The 22944-nt window shown below is 44.1% G+C and overlaps 2 protein-coding genes and 1 long non-coding RNA gene across 5 annotated transcripts; 1 reads left to right on the top strand and 2 right to left on the bottom strand.

The window, feature by feature from the left end:
• Positions 1 to 1445: 1445 nt before the first annotated feature.
• otud3 (OTU deubiquitinase 3) lies at positions 1446 to 7443 on the bottom strand. Its single transcript, XM_035380640.1, has 8 exons — positions 7285 to 7443; positions 5262 to 5537; positions 4797 to 4945; positions 4314 to 4426; positions 3870 to 3992; positions 3590 to 3719; positions 2831 to 3027; positions 1446 to 2276 (listed from the first exon to the last, which is right to left on the bottom strand). Exons 2-8 carry the CDS (start codon positions 5465 to 5467, stop codon positions 2112 to 2114), a joined length of 1083 nt encoding a protein of 360 aa, XP_035236531.1. The 5' UTR covers positions 5468 to 5537; positions 7285 to 7443; the 3' UTR covers positions 1446 to 2111.
• A 1349-nt stretch (positions 7444 to 8792) lies between these two features.
• Positions 8793 to 17356, top strand: LOC118208616 (Golgi integral membrane protein 4-like). 3 transcript variants are annotated; one of them, XM_035383465.1, is made up of 14 exons: positions 8794 to 9249; positions 9567 to 9743; positions 9973 to 10357; positions 11182 to 11256; positions 11393 to 11442; positions 11535 to 11588; positions 12305 to 12455; positions 12888 to 12970; positions 13454 to 13582; positions 14227 to 14307; positions 14965 to 15113; positions 15219 to 15409; positions 15857 to 15912; positions 16408 to 17356. In XM_035383465.1, exons 3-14 carry the CDS (start codon positions 10171 to 10173, stop codon positions 16492 to 16494), a joined length of 1293 nt encoding a protein of 430 aa, XP_035239356.1. In that variant the 5' UTR covers positions 8794 to 9249; positions 9567 to 9743; positions 9973 to 10170; the 3' UTR covers positions 16495 to 17356. The 3 variants fall into 3 exon arrangements, with proteins under 3 accessions (XP_035239357.1, XP_035239356.1, XP_035239355.1); XM_035383464.1 differs by lacking the exon at positions 9567 to 9743; XM_035383466.1 differs by lacking the exons at positions 9567 to 9743; positions 11535 to 11588 and having other exon boundaries at positions 8793 to 9249.
• Positions 12477 to 22632, bottom strand: LOC118208617. Its single transcript, XR_004761597.1, has 3 exons — positions 22276 to 22632; positions 13372 to 13625; positions 12477 to 12991 (listed from the first exon to the last, which is right to left on the bottom strand). It is a non-coding gene; the product is annotated as an uncharacterized LOC118208617 (long non-coding RNA).
• Between the last annotated feature and the right edge of the window lie 312 nt (positions 22633 to 22944).

Raw genomic sequence — 22944 nt, forward strand, 5'->3', positions numbered from 1 at the left:
CTCCTGCTCCGCCTGCCGCCATCCCTCCACAGGAACCTGCCTGCCCGACTCAAAGATCCAGGGCATCTCTTTCCAACCGTAACGCTGTTGCCAGTGGGCCCCAGAAATTGGGGTCACGTTCTCAGTGTACCCCCCAGTCCCGGCTGGGTCGCTCTCTCTGGCCCTCCCTCCCCCCTGCTGACATCAAACCCGAGGAGCCCATTCCAGTGCGTTCCATTGGGTAATTCAGGTAGCTGGGCTAAGAACTGTCCAAACTCTGGAACAATTTTTAAAATGCAGCGTTCCTGCCAGGATGTCCTGAGCTTCCAAGGTTCTCTCTTCCCCAGGTTTTGGCATTACCGCACGAGGATTTCACAGCAGTGCTTCTCCAGCTGGCAAGGGCTTGCCATGCGAAACCCTGAGAGAGGACAGCTGTGAAAGCACGCAGCTAAGAGGGCTTTTGCGGGGAAATAAATCGCCGAACGGCACCACGGCCAACGCAGTGCAGAGTACCCAAAATGAACCGCTACTCTGCTACCTTTCACCTCCCCATCTCACACCTCTAAATGCTGGTTGCTGATCACAAGGGGAAAAAAACAGAAGCCAACAGACCCCGCAGCTCTCCAGGGCCTGTATCACAGGGCAGGGTTACAGAGTATGCTGGATATCGGCAGTGAGTAAAACCCGGAATGGCTCTGTTTACTTCAGTCCGTGTTCCGGGTTTTACTCGGTGCAGTTAGCCAGCTAACTCGGCAATCCTGCTTCGTGAAACACCCCCCGGGATTACCGAGTTAGCTGGATAACTGCGCTGAGTAAAACCCAGAAAAGCTTGTGTTCCAGATTTGGGTGATGCACCGGGTTTTGCTCAGTGCAGTTAGCCAGCTAACTCAGTAAACCTCCTTTGCGACACAAGCCTGTGGACTAGGATTGAGGTTAACTGCTATACAACCTCCCCTTTGCCCACAGCCAGTAAGGCACTATATAGGCGCTATATCGCTCAAATCCTCCTGCTCTTTTAAAGGCAGACTGTTTTTGGCCTGCTAACTGGAGCTCCTGTACTCCTGCTGAAAATGTATGTTTAGGCTGAGGCTATAGCAGTAAATCTGAACACTGTTGTGTTATTGTAAATTTGAACACTGTTTTGTTTTGTTATTGTTTGGTATTAAGGGATCACAGACGGTCTCCCGCTTCCCTCCAGCTTAGCTCAGATTTATTTATCAACACAACTGGCCTCGCTGCACGCAAAACTGAAAATCAATATGGGAAGTACCAGTTTATGAGGTCACGCAGCTCTTTAAACAACTAAACCATTAAAAAAAAACTGAATTTGTGTTTTGTTTTGTTAATACTGTACACCACGCTGGTGTAAATAACAGCTCTGGAATACAGATAAGGGCATCTGTTGGGGAATTAAAATGGCAAACAAAATCACTCCCACAAAACACAGCACTGACATAGACAACAGCTGCAACGGACGATTCATTTATTTTTACATTCCAGCATCTTACTAGAGTCTTTACTTTCCTCGATCATTTTAAACCCGGCCAGGGGACACCATGGCAGAAGAACCAGCTGCCTGTGCTCTCTCGAAAAGCACAGACAATGCAACAGACCGTTCCAAAGCAGGAACTACTTAACTTTGAAAACTGACAGCACACGCGTAAGTAATGTGCCGTCATTGTCATTTAAACTGCCAAAATAGTCCATTTGTGGTCTTTTTTTTTTACACTGATTTACACGCTCGGGGTATGTGTCAACTGAAAGCAACTGAAAGCTTAATCCGCACAGAGAAAATGTAGAGGGTGTGTGTTGTGTGTCTGCGTGTGTGTGTGTGTGTGTGTGTGTAACTAACCGACTGCACTGATCACTCAAAACCATATCTCTGTAGAAGGGAAACCGCGTTCTACGCGCATCACCTCTGCAATGCGCACTCTGCCAAAGCAGCCGCGCCCACAGACGGGCGCCCGTAACACAAACAAAAAAGAGATTCATGAGACATGGGAAATATTCTTAGGATTAGGTGCAAGGAGTGTGGCAGAACCACTCCTGATGCTGTGGGCTGAGCATCTGATTCAGCCCGGTCAAGTCTGGTTAAGGCCGGTCAAGTCCGGTCAAGGCCAGTGGAGCGTGTTCTAGATGCTCAGTGTGCTGAGCGCCGGTACCAGAGTCACGGGTTCCGAGAGGTTCTGATTCTGGTCCTGCGGAGCCCGGCTCTGCAGAACCTTCTGTCTGTGCCTCTCCTCCTGCCTCCTCTTCTTCTCCAGGCGCTGGTGCTCCTTCCTCTGTCTGTTTGATATCTGTGGGGGGGAAGAAAGAAGAGAGGGACAGCGAGTGAGAGAAATTCCCCCTTGTTTTTACAGAAAATAAGTCCCATTAACTAGGACACATGGCGTCATTGAAGCGAAGCACCAGGAGTGCCAATAGCACCCCCTTGTGGAGAATATTCAGCCTATGAAACATGAGTGAGTGAGTGAGTGAGTTAGTTACAAGCTAGGACCATGACAAGGGTGGCCAACCCTGGTCCCAGAGAGCCACAGAGTCTGCTGGTTTTGGTTTTTACTCTGGACTTAATTGATCAATTAAAGCAGTTGATTACAAGGTTAACTTGCATCACCTGGATTCTTTGGTCTGAGTAGTTGTTGTATTTAAGGTGAAGCCAAAAACCAGCAGACCCTGCGGCTCCCCAGGACCTGGGGTTGGCCACCCCTGGTCCATGAGGTGCTTCATATCTAATAAAACCAGAAAGGCCCACTTAAGACAGGAGTCTGGACTAAGGAATGAAACGGAACAGTGGTGGAAAATCCAGGTTCAGAAAGAACTGAATTAGCCTGAATCAGGCTGAATTACGTACCTTGGGTCTTTGGGAAACTACGCCCTCTTCAGACGATTTTGAGTCACTACACTCTGTCAGTGAGACAGGGAGAGAGGGGCACGTTTCGGACTCCTCCCACTGGGCGGGGCACGCTGTGACTGACAGCACGGGATCCAGCTCCTCAGAGGCAGAATGGGGGGAGGCACCATCGAGCTGACAGCAGCTCTCTCCTTGGCCTGAGGGAGACCAATCAAATCAAACGTATTTGCACAAGCGCATTTTACCAAACATTTGTCCCATGTTGCATTACACTGGACCCTGGCATGAACGCCCCACAAGAGCAGGGCTGCCCTACCCTGTTCCTGGAGATCAACAGTCATGCAGGTTTTCACTCCAACTCTAACAAAGCACATCTCATTCAACAGCTAGAGCAGGGCTGCCCAACCCTGTTCCCAGAGATCTACCGTCCTTTAGGTTTTCACTCCAACCCCAACAAAATCACACCCCACTCAACGGCTAGAGAGCTCATTGGGCTGCCAATGAATAGAACCAGGCGTGCCAAATTAGGGTTGAAATGAAAACCTACAGGATGGTAGATCTCCAGAAACAGGGTTCGGCAGCCCTGCACAAGAGCAAGCCTAGAGCGACCATGCCAAGGAAAAACTCCCTGGGGGGGGGGGGGGTCAGATGGGAACAAACATTGGGAGGAACCAGACTTGGGGGGGGGGGCATCCTCCTCTGGCTGGGTCAGGGCGTACAGGGAAGCACAAAGTCCTGAACACCGGCAGGCAGACTCACCAGCAGGGCTGTGGGGCTCCAGGCAGTGTAGGATGAGGTCATCCTCCTCCGGGAGGGGGCAGGGGGGGACATTTTTCCTGTCACCCTGACGCCCCCCCGACTCACCCTGCCCTCTTGAACGATTAAGGGTCTGCAGAATTTAACGGGGTGGAAACAAGACTTAGAAAAACCACAACCACTTTATTGCTTATTTTAAGCAATGGAGAGCCAATCTGAAATAACTTTCTGGTTTTAGAAAGAAAAAATATTCCCAAGCTGCACTTGGTAAGAAGATCCAGACCTCGATACGCAGCTGGGTGGGACTCTCAGAGTTGTCTCCGACTGGCCGAACGCTGTCATAATGATCGCCATAGCGATAGGCAATGTGAAGCTCTCTACAGACTGGCTTCTCCGAGCCATTTATCTGTGAGATAGACAAAGAAATGGATGAGAAAGAATCACAATGATGTAAATATAAACAACCAAGGGCATTTATATCAATGATTTTCCAATTAATTTTCTGTCTATTAAAATACACTGCTTTGATATTAGGTCAGAATGTTTTCTAAAGTTTTTGTATACGAGAATTAAGAAAGGGGAATACAATAGGCATATTAAATATTAATTATGGTGCTTCATATTTGCGTTGACAAAATTACCAAAATAAGATTTGACAGAAATGGCTGAAAAGCAAAATTTTTTTTTTTTTTTAAATGAACTAAAAAATTATAAAAAATGGTACCACCTCCCACAGAGGAGCGTTGAGCTGGTGGATGACCACGCGCAGCTGCTGGCTACGAGCAAACGCCACGATTGCATCATTTCCTGCGAACGTGCCCGGCTGAGAGAGGTTTGCCACTGACAGGAAGAAACCGAAAAAAATTGAAATTGAGCAAGCAGAGCAAAAAATCTCAAATGTCACGCTACTTTCCCGCTGACCTCATCCCTCAACAATCTCCCTCTCCCTCTCCCTCTCTCCACATCACTCAGTCACTCTAAGGCCACGTCCAAATAAGTATACTTTCCTGCTACTGAGTATACAAGTTTGTATACAACTTGTGTGTAAGTTCTTGCATACTCAGCAGTAGGCAAGTGCGCCTTTTCGGACACGGCCTAAACGTCTGCCGCTCCACCTCCATCCTTTCATCCTTTTTACCCCTCCATCGCTCTCCTCCCTCCCTCCTTCCCTCCCTCCCCACCCACACACGCACAGCCCCCTTGTGCTCACGGTGCTGCGTGAAAGGCACATCGTCTTCCACGAAGGGCTCGAAGTCGTGCCGGTGCGCCTGCATGTACTGCACCGTCTCCTGCCGCAACCGCAGGTGTCCCCGGGAGTGGCCCTCCAGCTGGTCGCCCAGGGCACGGAACAAGCAGTTCCTGGAAGGGGTCAGAGGTCAAAGGTCAGAGAGGACATATTCATCACTTTAAAAAAGTGTAAAGTTGCTCACAGGTAATGTATACCAGGGGGTTCCCAAACCCTGCTCCTGCAAAGCCGCTGTGTCTGCGACGTTCAATTTTTACTCAGTACTGAATAGCTCAGTGAAATGGTTAATTACATACCTCACCAAAGTTTCTTGGGCATGACCCGTTTGCTGATGTTAAAACAAATTCCCGCAGACCCCATAGCTTCCCAGGACCAGGGCCAAAGGGCCCTGCTGCACGTTATGGGACGCACATATCCATCGTCTCTTACCCATCTCCAGGCACCTCTCTCAGTTTAAGCCCAAGCGCTTGCAGCTGATTGGTGAAGCTGATGAACTCCGCCCCCTCGTCGTCCCCCTGGGGGCGGTTCTTCCGGTCCTTCGCTATGGCCCGGCGCACCGCCCTCTCGTCGCGCTTCCTCTCCGCATCGTACTTCCTGTTCCCCCGCACCAGCTTTCCCGACTGCTTCCGGGACATGAGGGACGCTCCGGGTGTCCGGCTCACCGACCGGTTATGTTGCCAAGGCGACCCAGAACAAGCAGTCGCACTGAAACAGAGTCGCAATGCAGACGGTTTACATTACATTACACTGCAGGCATTTAGCAGACGCTCTTATCCAGAGCGACTTGCACAACTTTTTACTGTAGCATTTACATTGCATTCAATTACACAGCTGGATATATACCGAAGCAATGCAGGTTTAGTGCCTTGCTCAAGGGTACAACGGCAGTGTCCTACCAGGGAATCAAACCTGTGACATTTAAGTTACAAGACCAGTTCCTAACCCGTTGTACCACGCTTTACAGACTTGATGCAAAGATTTCAGAAATATGAGACTTATGACATTCTAGAATATTCCACTCTGCAAAACGTCATGATGCCCAATTCTCCCATCACTACAATGGTGTAGCCTACCAGTGGTTTCCAACCTCAAGCCTCAAAAGTGTTAATAAGTTCAAGGAAAAGATTATGAATGAACCGAGGCACATTGAACAACCTAATTAGGAGCCTATTGATTCACCTAATTTGATCAGTTAAAAAAATGTGGTTACCTTTTTATGTAATTTTTTTTTACAATAGGCACAATGTGAACAAAGGATTTTTATTCTTCATGCCATGCATAGCTAGGAATAGTGTCAAGACTCGTCCCTGTAGTACTTAATAAAAACCTATGCATAATATTTTCATAACGTGGGCGCCAAAATTGTACAAATTATTCACAAGTACTGCGTAACACTGCTTGGAGTTACACAATTTCCTTTTTTATGGACTTGCTGCGTCATGGCATTCATCAAGCTGCCGAGTTTACATATGCTCTTGATTTGGCAAACTGTAACAATTGCATTATAAGAGAGACGCCGTCGGATCTGGTTTTGCTGTAACAATAGATGGTATTTCACGAAGCAGTTAGCTACGCAACTGCACTGAGTAAAACCCGGAACCCTCCCACATCTGGGACACGGAGTGCAGTTGTTCTGGGTTTTACTCGGCGCAGTTATCCATCTGATTTAGTAGTCCTGCTTCGTGAAAGCAAAACCAGCCTCGCCGGCGTCTCCCTTAACATGCGATTTTTGGCGTGACTGATTCGGCCTAGTTATGGCCTTCTGAAGTTTCTCCCTTATTTTTTCCCCCTGGATTGAGTGAATATTTCGGTGACTTAATGTTCGTGGTTGAATTTAAAACATGATGGTAATACTCTAGTATGATATTTTAATCACTGAACTGAGGTGCAACTGATTACCTGAATCAATTAGATTTCCCTCCTAGCAAACAAGCCAACTTGTTAAAAATAAAAACTCATTGCCCAAAATAACGAACACTGGAGCACGCGTTATTCCGGGCAAAGGACACTGTTTTATTGAACAGGGTAGGACTGACGCTTAGACGTCTTTATCGGAGTAAAAAAAAACACTAACTTGTTTGCTTGCTTAGCGTTTTAAGTGACAGGCAGCAATAAGAAGATATCAAGCGTTAGCTAATGTCGCACTTTAGTAAAGTTTGATTGAGGTTGTTTCGTAAAACATCGACTATTCTATCTAGACCAATCGAAAAACGTGCGATAGCTGGCTCGCAAACGGGTAATTGGTTTGAAAAAATGTCACCATTACTGTTAACGAGCCGCCGCCATCTCAACAGAACAGTTTTACTTCCGAATATTTCCATCTAGCTACTGTTAGTTAACTTAATGTGGGTAGCTTCTATGCTAGCTCGTGAATTTACAGCCACCTAGCTAGACTAACGTAACATTATTTAGTTCGGCTAAAATTGCTTACAAATCGACATCATATACTCACATTTCTCCTCTCGAAATTGTCGATCTTACAACTGTCACAAATCCAAAGGTAATAGTGCATTGGCAGACAGACCAAACGTTAGCTTGCTGCCTCTGAACGATGAGTTTGGTTTGTTTATATCACTTTTAATTCCTGTCCCGTGGCATTGCTTCCGGATCCCGAGAGTTCTGTATGGTGGCGTCCACTGGCCAAAAAGCTAACTGTACAGAACACTTATTCTAAGCTATTTCCCGTATTATGTTTGCGCCTTGCTTGTGCCCAACAATTAAGTATACATTTTAATGGACATTTAAGTCAAATATTCCATAAATAAATTATGAAATTAACAGGCAATTAAATAAGTATTTATTTATTTTTAAAATCCGTAATGTAACTACCTGAAAAATAGCACGAGTATGTCGCAAAAAATATTTCCAATATTTTTTTACAAATTATTTTTGCACTGCAACAAGCACATCACACGCACAACATCAACATTTTTATCTTCCAGAAGATTTTATTGTGCAGTTCTAGAAAATACAAGTTGTTAGATATTAGATATTTAAAGCTATATTAATGTTGTAATTAATAGCATAATGTTACAATAAACGTTAAAACACAATTATAACACTCTCTTGGCAAAATAAATGTAAGCACGACGGTAGTTTATGTTGGTACAGCTGGAATCCAAACATACATACTAGACAAAAACAAGAGAAAGGCATTAAATGACCTTGTAACTCAAAGAATCAAGAGTCAGGCAATGCAGTCTGAAAATGCTCAATGATCCAAAATCAATGCAATTGCTTGGAGTTGGGCATATTGAATCAATTTTGTCTTGTTCCCTTTCTTTATTGCGGTTGCCAAATCTGATTAAAATACACATTTGACAGAGAAACCGCAAATTCCATGCCACCAACCACCCATTTTACATTCTTCACTTAATTTATTCCTGTGGATATCCTGGAAGTATAATTTACTATTTAGGGTTATAATTTCTATTATACATGCTAATAATCGCATATAGACTGACAGCTGTACAGTTGACATGGTATATTGAAATGCATATTTTCAGTGGTGGAAAGCCATTCATCAAAATGTACAGATTATGCGTAAATGGATATTGTACATTCATATTTTAAAGAAAGATTTCGCATCAAGTGCGTGAGATGATTCCCATATACAATACCATTTTATCCAAATATATTTTTATTTTTGTTCTGATAAATTACATTAGAAAACCAAAATACCCTTCCCCAGTAATACAATATCAAAGAAAATGCAACAGGTCCAAGATTTGTGATGACAAAATGTGTTTTCTGGACTTGGATTTAATTGACTGAATGTAAATCGAGAGGACCAGCAAGAGCGTGCACTAAGTGCACAAAAGTAAGTTAGGCCTATATGTTGGCATATGACAATGTGTTTCATCGTGAATGGCAAACTGTAACTGGTCAAAAGTTCACAGTCAAATATTTTTGCAAATAAACCGGGGAGTTACTTTCAATCTGGCAACCTCGCAGGCTCCTCTCCACATTTTGACATCAACACAACAAGACGTCGAACTACGCACGAATACGGCGCTATGGGTGTTTCGCTTTCCTAGTCAAACGCGCACTCACACTTACGTGTCCGGCGGGACTTGTATTGATCCGATCTGCTCGCTTTGTTTGCAAATGCACTTGGTCTAAATAGTGATCATACACAGAGGAGAGCATGTGTGGAAATAATTAAACGGCAAAGGGGATGGCTAGCTAGTTAACTCTGGCTAGCTAGCTTCCTACTTTCTGAACGCGCAAAAGACAATTGAAAAACACTTTTTTTTCGCACCAGATCCCAGGAGAACTTGGAAGAAGGGAAAGAGAGTCAGAAACCCGGAGGTGGGAAAGAGATCGGAATAAAGAAAAGAAACAAGCTGGAAAGAGGGAAAACAGATCTTCTTACACGTCTACATGTCGGGAAATTTGGCCCGGTTCCCGCTATATGGTATGCTTTCTAATAGTCTCTACACCTGACTAGCATAACAATGTTTTAGGTTCCAGACTAGCGTAGCTAGCCCCCGCAGGTGTCAGGTTAAGTAACTTGCCAATAGCAGTTGTAAGCACCTGTAGCTAGGAGGCTAGTGGTTCTGCTGTAACTAATGCATAGCTAAGTTAGATTATATATTTTGCTTGTATATCAGGTTGTAATTATGGAAGTAGACGGTGTTATCTGTGCTGCATGTGACTTGTAATCTTTAATAGTGGCAGCTCTGACAGCTGAAGTAGCCTGGCTGTATGCGTATTTTTTTCTGTGCATTTCAGCGTGTCTGGGTGAACAACTTCAGTATCCTTCGTTTGAATGGCAAATGCAATGACTATCCCACTACTGACTGCAATATGCAATTCCCAGGGAGTTATTTGGCAGTGAAAATTTTTAGGAATACCACCTCTTGGATAATAAAAACGTGGGGAGTAGTTCCCCAACAAGAGAAATCGAAAGTGAGTGAGCTGTCCGTTTTATTTATGAACCTTTCTGTTATTACAGTGGGCTACCAAAAAAAAAAAAAGAAGAAAAAATCACTGTTGGGATGTACTGCTTGAAAGGCACATTTACTTTAGATAATTTCACTAATAACATTTACTCGGGTTGAAAGTACACTGGATGAGCATATTCATAAGTACTTATAATCTTATTTTCCACCCCCCCCCTTTCCCCCTCCTTCCATAGTGAGTCAGTGCCATCATCATGCCTGATTCAGTGTGACCGGGACACCTGCCAGCACCCCAAGCCCAGGCCATCGCCCTAAACACCCCATGCCCCCACCCCCCCACAAAGACTGTGCCTGCCTCTCCCTCTCTGTGCCTCTCCTACACTCCCGTCCCCCCGTCCCCCTGCCGCCCCCCCTCCCCCCTCCCCTCTGCCGCCATGTTGGGGCTGTGCTGGCGCAGGCAGAAGTGCAGCGGGCTGACTGCGCTGTCGGCGTTGGCGGCCTGCGCGGCGTGCGCGGTGCTGCTCCTCCTGCTCACGCGGCTGCGCGAGAGCGCCGCGGACCTGGCCGCGCAGGCCCAGCGCTGCAGAGACCAGCAGGAGGCGCTGTCCGCGCAGCTGCAGGGTGAGTCGCCCGCAGAGCAGAGCAGAGCAGCGCGTCAAATCCGCTTATTTTTCTGCGTAAACTTTTTTTTTCTTTTTTAACACAGAGAACTGGCGCAAAAAATGCCTTAACATTTTAGAGCAGAAGGAAAAATTTGGCAGAAACCAGGCCCCCCCCACCCCCCCCCCCCAAAAAAAAAGCGTGAGGTAAAAACTTCCCAGTGAGCACTCGAACGGTGCTGAGATAAAACTCCCCAAAGGGAAGAACTCTGGGGGAAGAATGCATGGTAGCAAATGTAATGAGATGTCTATTACCAGAAGTAATCAAATGAGTTTAGCAGGTTATAGCACGAGGCGTCTAACTAGCTGGTAGTAGGAAGTCCAAATGAACAGACGAGGTGCAAGGGCATGCAGTTGCAGACGTAGCCTCAGTTATCAGTGTATCGTGTGTGTGGGCAGAGGAGCAGCAAGGAATTGTGGGACCCCTGACAGAATAATGCTCTCGGCCCCTTAGTGGGTGTGAAGCATATCGCAAAAATCTTTTGTCTCCCCGCCCCCCCCAACTCTGGGCTTTGGGCCCATAGAATTACCACCTTTCTCCCCACTTACAACAGTGCTGCTTGTGAGGCAGGTGTAGCACAAAAACAGCTAGAGAGTGAGGCCACCATAGTTATACAGTTTGAAAGCATCTTTGAAAATTGTGAGAGCCGCCAGGCGATAATTTCACACGCTGAAACAGTTCCAATCGAAGAGTATTTTTTTTACATGTAAATATAAATGTGTGTACACATTTGATTTACATGTACGCAAATGCAAACACGTTTTGTATTTCGTTTTTTCTCTCAGTGGTGTATGAGCACCGATCTCGCCTGGAGCGGTCCTTACAGAAGGAGAGACTGGAGCACAAGAAGACCAAGGAAGGTCAGAGGTCACGACGTGTCATTCGCTCTCCCCCCCCCCCCCCCCCCCTTGTCGTGTTTCTTAACGCCTGTGGCTCTCTTGCCCCTGCGCCACCCCTCACCCCTGCTTGTGTTTTCGTCTCTCGAATCCGCTGCAGATTTCTTGTTATACAAGCTGGAGGCCCAAGAAGCCTTGAACAAGGAAAAGGTAAACGATGATTTAAGATTTCACCCTGTTCACCAGTTTGTTTTGTCCGCAGAGCAGTTTTGTAGCGATTATGCTTCTCTGTGTCTGAGCAGCAGGACGCCATGAACAGATACAGTGCCCTCAGCTCCCAAAACAGTATCCTCAAGGTAAAAAAAAAAAAATATGATCTATTGTGGGTTGTGGTGAAGGCAATGGGCCTAGAAATTTAATGTTTATAATTGGGTGTCTGCAGAGTGTGAAAAACACTGCAAGGACACTGCAACTCATCTGTTGACCAGGAGACTAGAACTGTCGCATTCTGTTTTGTTAAGCAATAAGCACATTTTTGGAGGTGGGGTACAAAAAAAACATGAAAATTGTAGCTTTGTATGCCAATGTTCTGTTCGCACAGTACATGTATCCATATTTCTCTTCTTTCATTAATTTTTATTATGGTTTTTCCAAAAAAAAAAATACATAGAGGAGGAGTCAATAAACTTAAACTACAATGTTCATAGGTCAGAAAATACCAATGGGCACTGTTTCTCCTCCAGTTCTGTTTTGATCACATTAGCAGACCTGGGCCAAATACGTATTTGTTTTGGGTTCAAATACTTTTCTGTGCTCTATTGATCTTGCCTGATGTGATTGAGCCTGCCAATAATGACCAGAAGGCGGGGGTTTGCACTTCTTGAGAGTATTTCATTGGTTCCAATACACCAGTCAAGATCAGTAAAAAAGTGTAGAAGAAAAGTATTTGGATCCAAAACAAATACGTATTTGATCCAGGTCTGTCACATAGAGTAACCCCCTCACCTCACCCCCCTGATGTTTCATATCCATGTTCCTCCTATGATAGTCGCTCGTTTGCTTCTCCCTGCAGAACCAGCTAACGGACATGCGCACGCAGCTCCTGTCCCAGCAGACGGCCAATGGGGAGCTGCAGCTGAGTCAGCGCAAAGCCCTGGAGGAGTGCAAACTCACGGGGGCGCTGCAGCGCACAGAGACGCAGGACCGCATCCTGTCGCTGCAGGGTTCGTTGGCCGACCGTTCGTGCACCGCGTAGCGCCGCAGCACGGACACGCCTTTAATTACAGACACCCGTTAATTACAGACACCGCTTCACAGCTACACACAGGCATCACCGTGCCTCGAGACGCCTTTAAGATGCTTTTATGTTCAAAACAAAGATATCTTGAGATATTCCTGTGTGTCTGTGAAGATGTCTTAAGACATTAATATTAATGATCTTCTCTATAAAAGTCTATAGACATCGTATACATGTCCATAGACATATCTCAAATTACTGAGACAAGCCCTTAAGACGTCTGAAGATCTCTTCTCCAATGTGTATTGTGATTTCCAGAGTCCATGTATACATTGTGGTTCTGTAGTTATAGACTCATCGGGTGCCTGTGAGTCAGGTGGTTGGTGTGATTCCTCATTCCGTATTCTCTGCACCTCAGACATGGTGATGAAGCTGAAGGAGGAGAGCAGGCTGCTGAGGAAGGCTCATCAGGATGTCCACAGCCAGCTCGTCAATGCCCAGGTGGGGGAGTAGGAGGTGTCTCTGTACTCACCAAATTCAAATAAATAAATAAATAAAAACGCGCCTTTTCTGTGTGTATTCCTGTGCTGGTGCACAGTAAAATGTCCAGTGTTAATTCAACCCACTCTGGAATGTGGGAGTAAATGTTATTTGTTAGGGGTTGAATTAGCACTGTTAGACTCTAATTAACATGGGGGGGGGGGGGGGGGGGGGGGGGGGGGGGGGGGGGGGGGGGGGGGGGGGGGGGCACCAGGGGTTGACACAAGTCGGATGCAAGTATGCATACACAGCAAAAAAGATTAAGATTAAAATGTACAACGATTTTATGACATTATTTTTAGGTACGCTTTTTCATTAAGCTCGATTTAATATTATTTGGCGCGCGTGCATGCATGCAGTACCTGTTACCTGTCAACCTCTGTGGGGCACGTGGGGTACTGCTGCCGTCCATGTCAGTGTGCTGTCTCCTCCTCTGCTCTTCAGGCACAGGTGGAGGGATTCCAGCAGGGGAAGCAGCCCCCGCAGAAGGCTCCTGGAGGGAAGGGGCTGTCAATCATCCTGCCGCACATCGACACGGGGAAACAGACGGGTCCTCAGCTGCGAGAGCTAAAGGTTCCTCATACGGACACACTGATTGGTCGACTGACCGACACTTCTGGGGGAAAAAAAAAAGCAGTGTTTTAGCAGGAAATGGGTGTGTTAAGGATCTGCTGTATGTCTTAGCCTTGCTCTATGTTGGTTTTTTATTGAAAGGATTTGGCTAACTCTTCTCCTCTTGTTCAGAGTTGCCAGCCATGCTCCTAGAAAATCATTATTTAACGTCTTCAAATTTAGTTTCAGTTTTTCCTTAGGGTCATATTTTGTGGTCATATTCAAGATCGATTATGCCCTTACAAGGTCATACTGGATCAGAGTAGAGTCTACATTCTACTTACTGTGATTGGGCTCTGAATAAAGCATGTACTTTACTGGTTGTCTCCAGCAGCTGTGATATTCTCCTCAGTAAGATTTATATGGGGGAACTGGACCTCGAAAAGACTCAATGAGTCCTTGACTTGCTGCTGAGAGTGAAGTAACCCTGCTTGTTAAAACTGCTAGAATTCACCGAGCAGGACTGGGGGAAAAAAATCAGCTCGATCTGGCGCATCTGGAATTACTCTAGAGCTGCTTCTCTTGGATCAAAGGGCCTGGCTTGATGCTTGTACACTGCAGTGTGGGGAATCCATTATAAAAAAAACACGTGGCTATTTTCCCAGGATTCAGTTGGATCACCAAGCTCTGCCCCCGGATTGAAATTGCTATTGGTTAATTCCACACAGTCTGGACACCATGGACAGGTATTCATCAACAGCAGCCTTGGTCTGTGGTTGGCCCTGTCTGTTTTATACGTTGTTACTTAATTTTTAACATCGGTATTTTGATTATTTCTTTTTTATCTGGTTAAGAAATTGGCAGTATTTGTGTGATTGTTTAGTGTTTATTTGTTAGAAAGGAAACCTGTCACAACGTATGAGTCACGGTTTTTGATATAATTGTTTTGATATGCAACTCCGACACTTAACCTGGAGCTTGGCCATTTTGGAGAAATAGAAATCTCAGTTAGCTGTCTTTTATCCAGTGGTGTTAAAAATATGAAAATGTCTTTTATATACACCATTATTCTAACAAAATGTATTCAGGTTTAAAAACTTTTCATGCATGCAATCAATGCCTATTTACCCACCATATACCAGTCTATAATATTTTCAAGGAATTGCTAATTGTGTTTATGTCATTGCATTATAAAAGCTGATGATTTATATCAGATGAACACAGTAGCAGAAACTGGCACGACTTAAAATAGTTCTGTGTACCGTCATCAGCTGTATTGCCTCCACAATAGCATTTGTTTACCACTGCACAAAACAGTTTGTCTCTCTGCGGTAGAAAGTGTGGATCTGGTCCAGGAAGCACATGCCAGTGGAATTAACTCATTCTAATTGCTCTTTGCATAGGTCACAATCGCTCCTCTCAGCCAATCCAAACAGAGGACACAACTGGACATTGGGTTGGTTGGCACACGCTCAACCAATCATAAGGACTCCATGGTGATGACCATGGATAAGTGGCCAGGTGAAGAAGGACAGGAACATCAATTAGACAGGTATATTGTAGGTAGTTTATATAATACTTCTCCTTTTTTGAGTTCAGTTATGGCATACCTGTTACTTCATTAATTAGTGATACTCTCTGCTCTCTTTGCTTTCAGTTGGAATAGCTTGAACAGGAAGAACAATTACAACCAGAGTCCGGACAAGAATTTCCTCTCAGCGAATCAGAGGGCTTCGTCTAAGCACTGGCGAGGTGTGGCAACCAATGAGATTAAGAGCACGGTGCCAGAAGAGATTAATGAGGACAGAGATTTTGTAGAAAGGCTGGATAATGGAGATCTGGAAATTGGTGAGACTGAGCTTTGTTAATTGTATGGTGAGCATGTTTTCAGCAAAGGGTGGTGCACAAGCAAGCAAGAAGGTCCCGGGTTCGATTCCCTGGGTTTGTTTGTGGAGTTTGCATGTTACCCCCGTGTCCACATGGGTGTCCTCCGGGTACTCTGCTTTCCACCCACAGGTTGGTTAATTGGAGACTCTAAGTTGCCAATAGGTATGAGTGTGTGTGAGTGAATCATGTGGGTGCTCTGCCGTAGATTGGCAGCCTGTCCAGGGTGTATTCCTGCCTCTCACCCAATGCATGCTGGGATAGGCTCCAGCACCCCCTGCGACCTTGCCCTGGAATAAGCGGGTATAGATGATGGATGGATGGATGGATGGATGGATGTTATCAGCACAGCAGCTTAGTTAATGCCGCCCTCTTTTCCTCTTCCTGTGTACCTCCTCTTCCTGTCTCCAGACTCCCAGGGGGAAGAGATGGCACAGGGCCCGGGCGCCATCGCCCAGGAACCAATGGTGGGTCCAGAAACCGCACCGCAGGCTTTTTGATTGGGTGCAAGCACTCCCCTATACAGCGCATTAAAAAAAGTACACTGCACATTTCGTACTCGTCATTAGCACAAAAGCAAAGCTGTTCACCCCCCCCCCCCCCCGAGAGAAAGATCCAGAATTGTAATTCCTTTTAAATGTTTTTGTCCTTTTTATGGCTCTTGTTATTCTGGGAATTGCGCATCCATTTCCCTGTGGTGGGCCAATCGCTTGTTAAATTGATAAACTTTATTTTAAAGTGGTGTTTATAAGGGATGACATGTATCACCACCTATTAAAACTTGAATGTTGCATCTTTCCAAACTGACTTTTAAGCTCATGCACCCCATTGTATTTCCCATAACACACCCACAAAGACAGAATTATGATGTATCCATAAACTGCCATTTCTTACTTTTAAGTAAGTACTGTTTGCAGTTTGAATGACCAATGTCTTGAACTCTCATAACCTCTCACTCCCAGGAGGACGGGAGAGTGGGAGAGACGGAAGATCAGCTCGAGGAGGAGGATGAGGAAGACGACGACGGCGGAAACGAGGAAGAATATTAACACCCAGAGCTGCCTTTTGCCCTTTCCGACAAACCGCCTCTTCTTTCTCCCAGTCGCAGTTCAGCCATGCCACTTTACCTCAATTCTCCACCGTTGGCCTTTACCTCTCTCTCGTTCTCTGTGTCTCGCCCCTTCATACTACTGCTCCCTGCTTCTGCCTCTCTCCTTAACCCTTTGAAGAGTAGGTTTTTTTGGAATGTTTTTTTTTCTTCTTCTGAATTCCAAGTCAGTGTTCTAGAACTCCAGTTCTATCAATCCCCAGCAGTGACTGTTACATCAGCATTAGAATGTTCAGTTAACATTCGAATCACAGTTATCACTACTCCTTAACAGGTTAATACATCACTACTTACTGTGAGTTATATTTCAGGAAATAATGTTGCCTTATCATTCCATTTTCCCTCACAGGGAACAGTTGGAAACCAGTAGTTATACTTTATTGGACTGGAGTCACACTTGTTTGCATCAGATGAAACCAGTTTATCGATGTGCGTACAAGTTACATTGCAGCTATTAATACTTTGACTGTTATATACAGGTACATGTGATTTGAAAACAAATCTTTTTTTCTCTGAATTATAATCCAGGCAGTGGTTAGTTGATGCTTTTTTCTACTTTTTTATACAACTTTTTTCCTTCATAAAGGAGCAATAGTGTTTTAATGGTTAACTTTTCACTTTTACTGAAATGTCAGTACAGTTGAACACGTGTTGCCACAAAGTTTCCATTGTGTATGAACAGGCTGAAAACAAGAAGTATGAAAGCAATAGTATTGTTTCTCTATAAGTACCAATTTGTTTAAATGTTAAAACACCATTGTCTACTCTTTCAATAAAAAGCAAGTTTGTAAATATCAGCCATACTTTGGCACCACTGTGTCTGCTATTCTACATTAGTGAGGTAAAAGTATATTAAACAATGAACACATATTAAGTGAATACTATTTTTAAATGGTTCTAATTATTGCCTTGCATCAGGTTGTCTTAATAATTATATGGAAATTATTTGAAAACTGAATGCTCTCAGTACTGGGAGAAATTAACTGAAATTCATGAATGCAAAAATTCTATATATGACCAAAAGTACCTAGACACCCTTGGTGTGGGATAGGTCCGTTAGTTCCAGTGGTGAAGCCCAAGGCAAATATTAATGCTACAGCATAAAATCACATTCTAGACAATTCTGTGCTTCCCCAGCAGTTTGGGGAAGGCCCTTACCTGTTTCAGCATGACAATACCTTCGGGCACAAAGCGAGGTCCGTGTAGAAAATGGTTTTGTCGAGAGTGGTTTGGAAGAACTTGATTGGCCTTGACCTCCAACCTTGACCTTGAACTCCAACACCTTTTGGGATCAAATGTAAGGCCAACTGCGAGCCAGGCCTAATAGCCCAATCAGTGCCCGACCTCACTAATGATCTTCTGGCTGAATGGAAGCAAAACCCTGCAGCAATGCTCAAACAACTAGTATAAAGCCTTCTCAGAAGAGCGGAGGCTACTATAGCAGCAAAGGGTGGACCAACTCCATATTAATGCCCATAATGTTGGATGAGATTTTGGATGACTGGTGTCCACATACTTTCTTTGAAATAATACTGATCCCAACTGAAGCTGAATCTATTTTATGCAGCCCTTTCAAAACTGCTTAAATACAGCATTTGCAATCTGCTAGGGCATGTTTTAACATGTTTTACTGTTTAAAAGCCCAGTTGCTGAATGTGTATAAAGAGCTGCCCATTGAAGCTATTAAAGGGAGCATAATTATCTTTTCATTTTATTCTATTTGTCAAGATTGATTTAAATGGCTGACATGACATGAATATTAAACTTACAGTTTGTTACATCTGTTTATGCTGTAATTAGAAACAATTCCTACCATCTGTGTTCTAGTATTGTACATACATGTCATTAATATAGCTTTTAACTGAAATGAAACAGAACACAGAAGAAAAAAACACCATTAAGTTTAAAAAACCTTTAGGGCAAGATTGACACACAGCTCCATCTGAAGTGTATTTTGCTTGACTCAGAGAGAGGTGGTGGGTGGATAGCTACTCGGATTAAGTTGGAACACAGTGAGTGTGCGTGTGTGTCTGTGTGTGTGTCTGTCTGTGTGCGTGTGTCTGCGTGTATGTGCGGGTGTGTGTGAATGTGAGTGTGTGTGCGTGTGCGGGTGTGTGTGTTTGGTTGCATGTGGCCACACCAGCTTCTCTCTTCCTACCTTCTTCCTCACTTCTTCTTTTCACACGGCTGTAGTTTTTTCTCTCACCACTCCTTTAACTCTCTTGGGATTTCCCTCTCTTTCTTCTTGCATCATAGTGTGCAATGGGGTAGCAGTGTCATGATGACAGCGTAGGTTTTGCAAATCGTTAAAACTTCCCTCCTAGAGCTCAGTACAAGTTGACTATCAACTGCTAGGGCAGTGGTAACAGCCATATTCCTGTTGGCTTTCACTCCAACTCTAACAAAGTACAACCTCATTTAGCGGCTAGAGATCTTGTCCAGCTGTTACTTAGTGGAATCAGGTGTGCCAAATTAGGGTTGAAATTAAAAGCTACAGGACGGTAGATCTCCGGGAACGAGGGTTGGTTACCACTGTGTTAGGGTGATGGGAGTGGGGGTCGTTGCATTAAAATTATTGGAGAATATAATGTTCAAATAAAATTTAGTTTAGGTCTGTTTGTTTTTTCCAGGGCACCCTGTAATGTTTCCCTCTTTTGCAATTATTTATGTACACTCTCCTTCATCCAGTGATGGAAGTGGGTTTGTACTGCAGCGCTAGTATAGACAAAGCAAACTTTTTATAGTCTTTAAGCTTTACATTTTAGGGATTGTTCATGTGTTTATTGTACACTAGAGGGCGCTGTAGTATGCTTTTCGCTGACCACCAAAACAGTGTGATTAAGACAGACCTCCACCATGGACCTCCATCTGTTACTCTGTGTTTACCATTATGCACGTCGACGTGCTTGCAGGCATGTACAAACACACCCTTTGGTACGTTAATGCAATGGTATGCTTCCGTGACAAACCTTGGCTATGCTTCTACTGATTTCTGGAATGTTCCGTGGAGAACGTGAAGCATCTATGCTCTATTTTATTTGGCAGCTGGTTTTGAGCTGAGTGTTCCGTGTGCTGCTGTATTAGATCTTTTTTTCTTTTCTTTTCTTTTTTTCCCCCGCATTCCTTGACCTGAACCCCTTGCTTCAGATGTTGACAGAATGGAATCCTCCTCAAGCTTTAACTGCGACCAGTGAATAAATAAATAAAAATCTCTGTCTGAACGCTTCCAGAGCCGCTGGAATCGGTTTGACCGGGTCACCGCCCAGAGCCGGCTGCTGGCATGAACCGTCTACGCGGTCGTTTAGGGTCACAACCCAATCCTTGGATCGCCAAATTCAGGTTTTAAACATTTTTTTGAAAGGCATTTTAATTGCGCGGTATTCACAGGCTGGCGGATATGTTTTTTTGATGCTTTTATTCTTGTGTTCTCTGGTCCGCAAAGGCTGACAACACCCCCCCCCCCCCCCCCCCCCCCCCCGCAACCCAATTCCACAATTGGTTCCACCAGACTCATTCCCCCTTCCAGACTCACCTCACCTCTCAGTATATGATCAAGTACTGAAAACTGCAAGTGACCTAACTGAAAGCTTAGCAAGCTGTGGTACTACATTTTTTAAAATCTTTTGTCTAATGTATGCTCAGAACCCTTAATGTTGTTTTGTTTTTTATGCATGGCAAATTGCTTATGCATGGAAAATTGTGGTCGGTCACTCACTCACTCACTCACTCACTCACTCACGGACGACCTTTGAGGGACGTTTTGTGGGACGCCGTCGCAGGTGGTGCCAGCTAAAATGTGTCTGCGGAAGTGAGTTGCTTCTGTGGGTCTGGATGGTTACGTGCTTGTTTAATTTTTTTATTGTAGCAACACTGCCTCACTTGTTACATTCCTTCAATTACCGGTTGATTTGGGACCCCTGTGAACATGACAATCAATGTATTTCCGTCATCCCTGGTATTACATTACAGGCATTTAGCAGACGCTCTTATCCAGAGCGACTTACATGACTTTCTACATAACATTTTACATTGTATCCATTTATACAGCTGGATATATATACTGAAGCAATTCAGGTTAAGTACCTTGCTCAAGGGTACAACGGCAGTGTCCTACTCAGGATTCGAACCTATAATCTTCCGGTTACAAGCCAAGTTCCTTACCCACTGTGCTACACTGCCGCCACATGATATGCTGATGGTACAGCACGGATGGTTCATTTTGAAAGGGAACTAACTGACAGGATAAAAAAATATGTGAATTTTATGTGTACCTTTTATTTGGAAAAAGTAAAATAGTTTTAACTTTGATAAATTTGATCATTTGCAGCAGTGATCAAGGCCCAGATTGCCTATATGTTTATGTATTAAAAACATGTTATGTTGATGAATAATGTTGAAATCTAGAGTTGGTCCTTGTCTATGATAAGCAACTTAATTGGTGGCACATTTCTTGTAGAAACAGGAATTTAAGGGATATGACTGAGTACTGACCTTTACATAGCTACTGTCGTAGCAACTCATAACGTAATAATGACGTATAATGTAATAACTGCATATAATGTAATCAAACATTTAATCAGAAACTCCTAATGTAATCTGCCTATAATGTAATGAAAATAAAAATGCATAACATAGTAACTTTTTGCTTATTACATTACACGCCAAAAAAATTAATTCCACCTCCTGGCCATCCAAAGCCAGGATAGGCCACCCGTGCTCTATATTATACGCAAACAGGTTTTTACGCTATGCGCTCAACATTGCTATTACATTACAGGCAGATGATTACATTATGAGTTTTTTTATATTAATCTTTTTATTGCATTATATATGCAGTAATTAAATAATGTGCAGTTATTACATTATAGGTTGCTATATGTATGGAAGGTTCAGGGTGGCTGCCCAGCCCCACCTTTTTTAGTGAATAGAACCTTTGGTGCACCATTTTGGTCTGATAAGCAAAAATAAAAAGCACTGGTTTAACGTTTCCTATACAGTAAATGTACCGGAGGGGGACTGACATACTGGGAACGTACTTACTTTTGCAGTGCGGAAACAAGGGTAGGGCTGCACCGGTCCCAAAGCTGAGCAGGATACCCATTTATAAACATGTTACAGAGCTACAGTGTATGGCATCACACTGTGTAATGCTTCCTCTGTCAGGCCCCTGTAACAATACTGGGCTAATGACAAGGGTTATATACTAAATTACATTTGACTGACAAATACCCGACTGCCTTTTGTGGAGGTCTGGACCCAAATTCCATCTGAGACACTAGAGAAGAACCAACCATCAGAACCTGCTGAGAACAGGAGCATCAGACTGGTATTAAGGAATTAAGATATTTGGAATACTCAGCTGATGCTCTTAAGGTGCTGGGCTGGGAATACAATTGGGAAAATAAAGGCCAATACACACAAAATGTCTTCTTTCTTGCTTTTTTTTTTGTTTGTTTGAAAAAGCACAAGCCTCCATATTACATAGGTGCATTTCAGCCTAATGTCATCCTGTCATCCAATAAAGGACATATCAGATAATGACTTCATTTGAAGAATTTAAATGGTCTGACCTAGAAGTTTGCCATACCATTTTTTGAAATGATGAGAAAATGTACAGTTAAAAGGTGCGTAAATGACAGCGATGCATATGTTACAATCTCACAACAGTCCATAAGAAAAATACAGAAGCCCATTTACATACAGTTTTATAGCAAATACTTACTGTCTTGGTGTCAGAGTGATGAAAATGTTAAAATATCAAGTCCCCACATTCCAGAGCAGAAATGCCTGAGTAGATGGGTACACAATAATCATTGAATTCCATGTTAACAGCCAGATATAAAGATGTGTCATACTGTATGTAATATCTCCCGGATCCTTAAAAGCTCACAAGCCTCAGTGTGCTACTGAAGATGAACTGCTCACCAGTGTGTAGGCTTGAAAGCTAAAATTGTTCAAGAAGCACTGCCTGCTCCTTCTACGCCCACAGAGAGCACAGAGAATGTGATGACACCTTTGCCCTCCCCTGTAGCCGTGCTCCATAATCCTAATATTCAATATTTTCAACAAAAAAAAAAAGAAGACAAAGAAAAAAACCCAAGTGGGAGACTGCCGGAACAAATCTTTTCACAGCGCATGCATAGCTAAATTAAACTGTGTATTGTGGCAGCATGATATGCGCTCACATCCTGATCCCCTTTTTTTTTTTTGGTCTACCCCCCCACCCCTCCCTCCCTCCCTCCCTCCCTCCCACCACGCACCACCAACTCTGAACACAACCCAAATTCTGTCTCCTCCAATATTCCACTGATCAAAAGAGGCTACAGTTCTGTGGGTGGGCATCATAAAACTCAGTTTACATACGGACATAGAATACAAATGTAATCTGCAA

This window comes from Anguilla anguilla, chromosome 11 (genome assembly GCF_013347855.1).
Source record: "Anguilla anguilla isolate fAngAng1 chromosome 11, fAngAng1.pri, whole genome shotgun sequence".
In the NCBI taxonomy this organism is placed as follows: Eukaryota; Metazoa; Chordata; class Actinopteri; order Anguilliformes; family Anguillidae; genus Anguilla; species Anguilla anguilla.